Source organism: Heterodontus francisci, unplaced genomic scaffold (assembly GCF_036365525.1).
Source record: "Heterodontus francisci isolate sHetFra1 unplaced genomic scaffold, sHetFra1.hap1 HAP1_SCAFFOLD_2286, whole genome shotgun sequence".
NCBI lineage: Eukaryota > Metazoa > Chordata > Chondrichthyes > Heterodontiformes > Heterodontidae > Heterodontus > Heterodontus francisci.
The window spans coordinates 4,632-15,184 of record NW_027141759.1 but is presented as its reverse complement, the minus strand read 5'-3'; the positions used below and the strand labels follow the sequence as shown (position 1 = coordinate 15,184).

The window sequence follows — 10,553 nt, the reverse complement described above, 5'->3', positions numbered from 1 at the left end:
TTGAGTTGTGTACCTATCATAACCTCTGCATCACCAACTCGTTCTTTCACACTAAACCCTGTCACCAGGTTTCATGGAGGCACCCAAGATCACGTCGTTGGCACCAGCTAGACCTCATTGTCACAAGGCGAGCCGCCTTAAACAGTGTTCAAATCACACGCAGCTTCCACAGTGCGGACTGCGACACCAACCACTCCCTGGTGTGCAGCAAGGTTAGACTCAGACCAAAGAAGTTGCATCATTCCAAGCAGAAGGGCACATTAATCCCTCATATTTAAATATTGAGGTCTCTTTTATGTCCCTATATTCAGTCAACTCCTTAAACTGTGTAATAAAATCAATATGAGATAATATAGTTCAATAAAGTATTTTAATAATTGTGTATTAGGTTCTGTTATTCACTGGAGTTATCCCTGGCTAAACTTTGCTGCCATGGCAACCAGCAGAAGCTGCTGGAGGACTACAACACCCAGCAGCCACCGGGAGAGGACTACAACTCCCAGCGTGCACCGCCCTCCTCCATGGTTGTGCATGCGTGCAATGTATCCTTCAAGCAGAAGCCGGAAGTGAAGGTGCTGGAGAGGCAGAGTTCAGTATTGATAGGGTCTTGTGTGTAGTTCAGTGTTATTGGGAGGTAGACGATGGCGAGAGCTAATGTAAGTTAAAAACGACAGATTCAGTTTTGTAAATGTGTTGTTTGGTGATTAATGTGAGCTGGAATTGGAAACCTTGCTGTGTTTCTGTAATGTGAAGTTGTTCCTAGATGTTCCCTGGGGAAGGGGGTTCTGTCGGCTTTTACTGTTACAGCCCAGCCTACGTGGCAAAGCTTTGTATTTGAGAAAACAAAGCTTCCCTCCTCCTGGGCACAGTGACTGTCAGCTTTGATATTTTCTCCCCCCCAACGCTCCCCACTTGTTAGGAAGTGGCTAACCAAGGTCCTGCAGCCCCCTCACCTTGCACCCCCGCCACTTCCCCCCACCCCCACCATATTCTATCAAGATAATGGATTGTGAAGAACTGCTTTGCAGTGGTTGTGGTGTTGGACTGTTAAACCTAGAGCCCATGAATTCAAATTCCACAGTGGGAGAGCGGATTGAATAAATCAGGGCATATATCGGTCAGTACCAGAGAGAAACAAAATGACTATCAAAGCTATAAAATAAAAGCAAAATACTGTGGATGCTGGAAATCTGAAACAAAAACAAGAAATGCTGGAATCACTCAGCAGGTCTGGCAGCATCTGTGGAAAGAGAAGCAGAGTTAACGTTTCGGGTCAGTGACCCTTCTTGTCCTCACTTTTCATCCCACCAGCCTCCATATCCAAAGGATCATCCTCCGCCATTTTCGCCACCTCCAGCGTGATGCCACTACCAGTCGCATCTTCCCCTCCCTTCCCCTGTCAGCATTCCGAAGGGATCGTTCCCTCCGCGACACCCTGGTCCACTCCTCCATTACCCCCACCACCTCGTCCCCGTCCCAGTGCACCTTCCCCTGCAATCGCAGGAGGTGTAATACCTGCCCATTTACCTCCCCTCTCCTCACTATCCCAGGCCCCAAACACTCCTTTCAGGTGAAGCAGCGATTTACTTGTACTTCTTTCAATGTAGTATACTGTATTCGCTGCTCACAGTGTGGTCTCCTCTACATTGGGGAGACCAAGCGCAGACTGGGTGACCGCTTTGCGGAACATCTTCGCTCAGTCCGCAAGCAGGACCCTGAGCTTCCGGTTGCTTGCCATTTCAACACTCCCCCCTGCTCTCATGCTCACATCTCTGTCCTGGGATTGCTGCAGTGTTCCAGTGAACATCAACGCAAGCTCGAGGAACAGCATCTCATCTACCGATTAGGCACACTACAGCCTGCCGGACTGAACATTGAGTTCAATAATTTCAGAGCATGACAGCCCCCCATTTTACTTTCATTTTTAGTTATTTTTTCTTCCTTTTTTTTACATTCTTTTTTACATTTTTTACTATCTTTTTTTTGCATTTATTTCATTTCATCTTAGTTTGTTCAGTTTGCTTACCCACTGTTTTTTTCAGGTTTTTTTTCAGGTTTGCACTTGCTGCTGTTCAATATTCAGTATATTCACACCTAATCTGTACTAATGCTTTGTCTTTCAACACACCATTAACATATTGTTTGCCTTTGCTCCGTGACCTTTTGGTCAGCTATGTGGCCTGGTCCAATCTGCACCTTCTCCTTTGTTATCTCTTGGCCCACCCCCACCTCACTTGTTTATAATCTGTGACTTTTCTAATATTTGTCAGTTCCGAAGAAGGGTCACTGACCCGAAACGTTAACTCTGCTTCTCTTTCCACAGATGCTGCCAGACCTGCTGAGTGGTTCCAGCATTTCTTGTTTTTGTTTGTGACTATCAAAGCTGCTGGATTCTTCTAAAAGCCCAACTGGAATGACCTTACACCGGCCTGTATGTGATTGCAGTCCCACTCCAATGTGGTTGCCTCTTAACTCCCCCGTTGGGGAGGCAGTGGCGTAGTGGAATTGTCGCTGGACTAGTAGCCCAGAGACCCAGGGTATTGATCTGGAGACAAGGGTTCGAATCCCACCACAGCAGAAGGTGGAATTTGAATTTAATTAATAAATCTGGAATTTAAAGCTAGTCTAATGATGGCCATGAAACCATTGTCGATTGTTGTAAAAACCCATCTGGTTCACTAATGTCCTTTAGGGAAGGAAATCTGCTGTCCTTACCTGGTCTGGCCTACATGTGACTCCAGACCCACAGCAATGTGGTTAACTCTTACATGCCCTCTGAAATGGCCTAGCAAGCCACTCAGTTGTATCTAACCGCTAGCACTGTGGGGGTACCTACCCCACATGAATTTCAGCGGTTCAAGAAGGCAGCTCACCTCCACCTTCTCAAGGGCAATTAGGGATGGGCAATAAATGCTGGCCTGGCCAGCGATGCCCACATCCCATGAATGAGTAAAAAAAAAATCAAACCCCTCAGTGTGTGTTACACCTGCTTCCAGCAGCGCAGGACCTTCTCAAGGCAACTGGAAATGTCAACCTTGCCAGCAATGCCCACATCCCAGTAATAAAAATTGGATCACCACTGTTTAAATGCCTTGTATTTTCATCTGCATTGATGGTTCTTGTTTAAGTTGTATTGACTGATCCTCTGTCCTGTTTTTGCAGCACTCAGGGAACAACAGGGATGAGCATGTAAAGGTCACAACTCAGAGGAAACCGGGCTTCTTGGAGCGTCTTGGGGAGACCACGGGGGGCATGCTGGTGGGACTGATTGCCTTCCTTTTCTCTTTCTATCTCCTCTTCACCAATGAGGTAGGTGCAGGGATTGGGCTGCTTGCTGATCTCTGGACAGGCATCTGTTACAGTGGCGTGGGCATAACTCAGTGGGTAGCTCTGTCTTGTCACTGAGTCAGAAGGTGGTGGGTTCAAGTCCCTGTGGCAGGACAGGTTAACAAAGCACGTGGGATGCTTCGCTTTATAAATAGAAACATGGAGTATAAAAGCCACCTTCTCAAGGGCAATTTGGGATGGGCAATAAATGGCCAGCAACGCCCACATCCCATGAACGAATAAAAAAAATGTTATGCTAAATCTTTCTAAAACACTGATTAGGCCCCAGCTGGAGTATTGTGTCCAATTCTGGGCACCTCACTGTAGGAAGGATGTCGATGCTTTGGAGAGGGTGTAGAAGAGATTTACTAGAATGTTACGGGGGGCGGGGGAAGGGTGAGCTTTTCCAGTTACTGAGAGCAACCGGGGTATGATCGCACAGTTCGTTATGTTATGCATTAAATCCAGAGGCTTAGATTAACAATCTGGCAACATGAATTCAAATCCCATCATAGCAGCTGGGGAATTTAAATTCAGTTAATTAAATAAATCTGGAATAAAAAGCTAGTCTCAGTAATGGTGACCATGAAACTATCAAATTGCCATAAAAACCCAACTGGTTCAGTAACGTCAATTAGGGAAGGAAATCTACTGTCTGCCTATAGGTGACTCCAGACCCACAACAATGTGGTTGACTCTGAACTGCCCTCTCAAATGGTCCAGCAAGCCACTCAGTTGTGTTCGAGAAGGTGGCTCGCCACCACCTTAAAATAAAATCTGGGGTTCTCCAGGCGGAGAAGGCTGAGAGGAGATTCGATAAAATCATGAAGGGTTTAGATCCAATAAGTAAAGAGAAACTGTTTCCATTGCTGAAGGGTTGATAACCAGAGGACACAGATTTAAGGTGATTGGCAAAAGAACAAGAGGTGACATGAGGGAAAAAGTTTTTTACACATTGAGTGGTTAGGATTTGGAATGCGCTACCTGATAGGGTGGTGGAAATAGATTGAATAGTATCCTTCAAAAGAGAATTGGATAAATACTTGAAAGAGAAAATTGCAGGGATGAGGGGAAAGGGTGGGAGAGTGGAATTAACTGAATTGCTCTACAAAAGAGGTGATGCGGTCTTGATGGGCTGAATGGCCTCCTTCTGTGCTGTCTATTCCATGAATCTCTGATTTTTGAGCTCGTAATCCAGGCTGACACTCCCAGTGCCAGTACCGAGGGAGTGCTGCACTATAGAGTGCCACATCTCGGGTGGATGTGAAAGATCCCATGGTGCTATTTTGAAGAAGAGCTGGGAGCTCTCCAGAATGTCTTGGGGTGGTGTTTATCCCTCAACTGACATCATTAAAACAGATTATCTGATCATTATCACATTGCTGTTTGAACTTAGGAGTAGGCCATTCAGCCCATCAAGCCTGCCCAGCCATTCAATATGATCATGGCTGATCATCCACTTCAATGCCTTTTTCCCCACACTATCCCCATATCCCTTTCTGTCATTTGTATTTAGAAATCTGTCAATCTCTACTTTAAACATACTCAATGACTGAGCTTCCACAGCCGTCTGGGGTAGAGAATTCCAAAGATTTACAACCCTGTCAGTAAAAAAACTTCTCCTCATCTCTGTCCTAAGTGGCTTCCCCCTTATTTTGAAATTGTGTCCCCTGGTTCTAGACTCCCCAACCAGGGGAAACATCTTACCTAGATCTACACTCTATCCCTTTAAGTATTTTGTAGGTTTCAATGAGATCACCTCACATTCTTCGAAACGCTAGAGAATACAGGCCCAGTTTTCCCAATCTCTCTTCACAGTCCCGCCATCCCGGGAACAAGTCTGGTGAACCTTCCTTACACTCCCTCAATGGCAATAATATCCTTCCTAAGGTAAGGGGTCCAAAACTGCACACAGTACTGCAGGTGCGGTCTAACCAAGGTTCTATACAATTGAAGCAAGACTTCACTACTCCTGTACTCAAATCCTCTTGCGATAAAGGCTAACATACCTTAGCCTTCTTAATTGCTTGCTGCACCTGCATGTTAGCTTTCAGTGACCTATTGACAAGGACACCCAGGTCCCTTTGTACATCTGCACTTTCTAATCTCTTACCGTTGAAGAAATACTCTGCACATCTGTTCCTCCTACCAAAGTGGATAACCTCACATTTTTCCACATTATATTCCATCTGCCATGTTGTTGCCCACTCACTAAGCCTATCCAAATCCCCTTGAAGCCACTTTGCATCTTCCTCACAACACACATTCCCACCTAGTTTTGTGTCATCCGTGAACTTGGAAATATTACATTTGGTCTCCACATCCAAATTATTGATATATATATTGTGAACAGCTGGGGCCCAAGCACTGATCCCTGCGGTACCCCACTAGTCACAGCCTGCCAACGCAAGAATGACCCGTTTATTCCTACTCTCTGCTTTCTGACTGTTAACCAATCCTTAATCCCTGCCAGTATATTACCTCCTATCCCATGTGCTTTAATATTGCTAACCAACCTCCTGTGGGGGACTTTATCAAAAGCCTTCTGAAAATCCAAGTATACCACGTCCACCGACTCCCCTTTATTATTTCTGTTAGTAACATCCTCAAAAAACTCCAACAGGTTTGTCAAACATAATTTCCCATTTATAAATCCATGTTGACTATGCCCAATCAGATCATTATTATCCAAGTGTCCATTTATCACATCCTTTAGAATAGACTCCAGCATTTTCTCTAGTACTGATGTAAGGCTAACAGGTCTGTAGTTCCTTGTTTTCTCTCTCCCTCCCTTCTTAAATAGTGGGGTGACATTTTCTACCTTCCAATTTGCAGGAACGGTTTCAGAATCTATAGAATTTTAGAAGATGTTCACTGATGCATCCACTATCTCCATAGCTACTTTTTTCAACACTCTGGGATGTAGAATATCAGGCCTCGGGGAATTATCAACCTTCAGCCCCATTAATTTCTCCAATATAACCTTCTTACTAATACTAATTTCCTTCAATTCCTCATTCTCCCTAATCCCTTGGATCTCTAATTCTGGGGAATTTCTTGTAGCTTCCTCAGTGAAGAAAGACATAAAGCAATCATTTAGTTTCTTTGCCATTTCTCTATTCCCCATTATAAATTCTCCTGACTCTGCCTGTAATGGACCCACATTTGTCTTCGCCAAACGTTTTCTTTCTATGTACCTATAGAAGCTTTTACAGTCTGTTTTTATGTTTTTTGCTGTTCATATTCTATTCTCCCTACCTTTATCTGTTTCTTCGTCCTCCTTTGCTGTATTCTAAAATCCTCCCAATCCTCAGGTTTACTACCATTTCTGCCAACTTTATAGGCCTTTTCTTTTAATCTTATACAATTCTTAACTTCCTTTGTTATCCACGGTTAACTGCCTTTTCTTTTTGGGGTTTTTGTGCCTTGAAGGAATGTATAGTTGCTGTAAACTATGTAATAATTCTTTAAAGACTATCCATTACCTATGTACTGTCATACCTTTTAATGTATTTTCCCAATCCACCTCAGCCAATTTGCCTCTCATACCTTCATAATTTCCTTTGTTCAAATTTAACACACTGGCTTCAGATTGAACTACCTCACTTTCAAACATAATGTAACATTCTACAATATTATCCTTAAGGTTTCTTTTACAACAAGATTATTAAGCAGCCGTAATGACATAATACTAGATTTAAAATAGCCTGTTCTCTAGTCGGTTCCTCAACATACTACTGTAGAAAACCATCCCTAACAGATTCCAGAAACTCGTCTTCCACAGCATTAGTGCTCATTAGGTTTACCCAGTCTATAGGCAGATTGAAATCACCCGTGAATACTGTATTACCCATGCTTCTCTAATCTTCTTATCAATACCATGCCCTGCACTACCACTAACCTTGTCTGGCATCCTGCACTGTGGGTTTTATCCTGTTTATTGCTCAAATGTCTCAATAATATAAACAAAGTCAACAGAGAAATGTTGACTGAGAAAGCTGAAGGGGCCAAAATGAATCTAGAGCATGTGGTCCTTCAACATTACCATCGTTTCTGAAGGGTGAGAATGCGTATGCCTGATCTCTTTCGGGTCCTGTGTTGGATGTGTGACTGACCAGAGCTGTGCTTTTGACTCCACGTCCGTGCCATTACTAAGACCACCTATTTCCACCTCCATAGCATCGCTTGTCTCTGCCCCTGCCTCAGCTGATCCATTGCTGAAACCTTTGTCCATGCCTTTGTTACCTCCAAAACTCTTCTGTTTGGCCTGCCACCTTCCACCCTCCAACAACTTGAGCTGTTGCAAACCTCTACTGCCTGTATCCTAACACTCACCAAGTCCTAGTCACGTATCACCAGTGTTCCCTCTAAGCTATGTGGGTGGGAGGGTGGGGGGGTGGTTGGTGTTGGCAGAGCAGTAATCCGGAATATACTACAAGCACAAGTAAAATTAGAAGGAATGTTGCCTATCATCCCTGTGCTCACTGGCTCCCAGTCTGGCAATGCATCGATTTTTAAAATTCTCATCCACTCGTTCAGATCCCTCCATGGCCTCGTGTCCTCCCTATCGCTGCTCCACCTCCACAACCCTCCGCGATATCTGAGCATCCCTGATTTTTAATCACTTTACCATTGGTGGTCCTGCTTTCAGCTGCCTAAGCCCTAAGCTCTGGAATCCCCTCCCTAAACCTCTCCGCCTCTCTACTTCTCTCTCCTTTAAGGTGCTGCTTAAAACCTACCTCTTTGACCAAGCTTTTGGTCACCTGTCCTATTATCTCCTTATTTGGCTCGGTGTCACTTGTTATCTGATTTACATACCTGTGAAGTGGTTTGGGATATTTTATTTCATTAATGGTGCTTTATAATGCAAGTTTATGTGCAAGGCTCCTTCTCCAGCACTTTCCAAACACGCGACCTCTACCACCTAGAAGGACAAGGGCAGCAGACACATGGGAACATCACCACCTGCAAGTTCCCTTCCAAGTCACACACCATCCTGACTTGGAACTATATCGCCGTTCCTTCACTGTCACTGGGTCAAAATCCTGGAACTCCCTTCCTAACAGCACTGTGGGTGAACCCACCCCACATTAAAGGCCTGCTACCCGACCCGAACCCGACGACGTGTGTTGGGTCCGGGTTGTGCCGGGTTGCTCCTCCGGGTCCGGCTTTCAGAGTCGGGCCGGGTCCAGGTCAGACACACACAGCAAGAATTGCAGGTAAGTGTTTAAAGTAAAAAAAACTTACCTGAGCTGGGAGTCCGGGACGTCAAAGAATGAAACCCTGAGTCTGCGCAGTGAGCATCTCTATGACGTCATCACGCTCACGCTGCAGCTTCCTGAAGATTGGGAGTCAGAAGGTAAGTGAAGGGAACATTCCGGGGGTCGGGTCGGGCGCGGGGGGAAATGGAGGGACTCGGGCCAGGTTGGGCTCGGGTCCGATGTGGTTCTGTCTGGTTCAGGTCGGGGTTTTCTTTTGTGACTTGAGCAGGCCTTTCCCCCATGTGGACTGCAGCGGTTCAAGAAGGCAGCTCACCACCACTTTCTCAAGGGCAGTGAGGAATGGGCAATAAATGCTGGCCTGGCCAGTGACACCCACATCCAGTTAATGAATTTTTAAAAAGGTTGTTACTGACTTCATCTGTTGTGCCCAGCAGCGAGTGACTTCCTCTTGTTCCCGTTTCTCCTCCACACCTCACTCACGATCAATGGCATTTAACCCTCCTTTTTGTGCAGGGAAGATGCGTCAGGACTCGGAATTCCCTGGAAGAGGGCCTTTCCCTTGTGGTGATCTTGAATGACGTCTTCACTCCATTACCTCAAAATGACGGGAAATTGGTGCATCTGTCGGGATCCCTTATGACAATGCAAGTGAGTGAGGAATATTCTGTTTCGAAAAAAATAGTTCCCTGTGGTAATGGGTTCAAATCCCGAGGGAGACAAGTTAAACCTGAGGAGGTTCGGTGTAAGAAGGGACCGCTGAGGGATATGGGGAGAGGGTGGGATTGGGTGTTTGGGGAGAGGTTGCGGGTGGGTTTTAGATCTATCTAAAAGGGATGGACTAGTTGGGTGTAATTGCTGCCCCTGTGTAATGAGTAGAAGGTGTAACCCCCCCCCCCCCCACTCCCCGATTATCACGTGTGACATTGTCCTTCTTGCCCTCCCCCCTCACGAATGGCCCACTTTCTGTGGCACCTTGTGCCATTTCCTGTTCTGTCCCATTGGTGCTGCTGATTTATTAGCATGAACCCCCGTGCTGGGGGTTTGGGCTACAGTCTAGACCCAACTCGTCTCTTCAGGGAGACTTATTAGTCTCTGCAGGGCCTACACTGCAATTTTAAAATTCTCATCCTTGTTTTCAAATCTCTCCATGGCCTCACCACTCCCTAATCTTCTCCAGCTCTACAACCCTCTGAGCTATCTGCACTCCTCCAATTATTGCCTCGTACATCCCCGATTTTAATTGCTCCACCATTGGCGGCCGTGCCTTCAGTTCCCTGAACCCTAAGTTCTGCAATTCCCTCCCTACACCTTTCCACCTCTCTACCTTTCCTTTTAAGGTGCTCCTTAAGCCCCACCTCTTTGACCAAGTTTTCTATCCGTCAACCTGTGTTCGCCTCAGGTGGTTCCGTGACACATTTTATTTGATAACCGCTCCTGCGAAGCACCTTGGGATATTTTGACTATGTTAAAGGTGCTATATAAATGCAAGTTATTGTTGTTGCAGTGGAGAGTTTGCTATTTGGTTTGCAGAATCTATTGTGACTCTCTGGGTTCAATGGTACTCGGGATCCAGCGAGGAGCATTCGGGAGGTGCCTTGCTCACAGCTGTTGTGTTTTCCTTTCTTGCAGCCACTGTACGACCCAAACTATGGGATTTCGGTCCACGTGGTTAAGCTGCAGCGTCGTGTGGAAATGTACCAGTGGGTGGAATATGGTGACTCGAGGTCAGTGAGGTGGAGCAGGGCGAATTCAAGCATCAAGGCTTTGTCTGAAGCAATGTATAGGCTCTCACACAATAAAAGACTTACATTTCTGTAGCGCCTTTTACCTCTTCGGAACTTCCCAAAGTGCTTAACAGCCAATGAGGTACTCTTTTGAAGTGTAGTCACTGTTGTAATGTAAGAAACACGGCAAGTTCCCACAAACAACGATGAGTTAAATGACTGGATCATCTGTTTTCGTGAAGTTGGTTGAGGAATAAATGTTGGACACCAGGTAGAACTC

General features: G+C 45.6%; 1 protein-coding gene across 1 annotated transcript; it reads left to right on the top strand.

Annotated features, from left to right (window-relative positions):
• Positions 1–532: 532 nt before the first annotated feature.
• On the top strand, positions 533–10,327 carry LOC137364674 (transmembrane protein 43-like; the record flags this gene model as incomplete). The annotated part of the gene is made up of 4 exons (XM_068027733.1): positions 533–656; positions 3,163–3,309; positions 9,063–9,197; positions 10,179–10,327. Coding segments are annotated over exons 1-4 (446 nt in total), but the record flags the coding sequence as incomplete, so codon positions are not given.
• Positions 10,328–10,553: the final 226 nt, after the last annotated feature.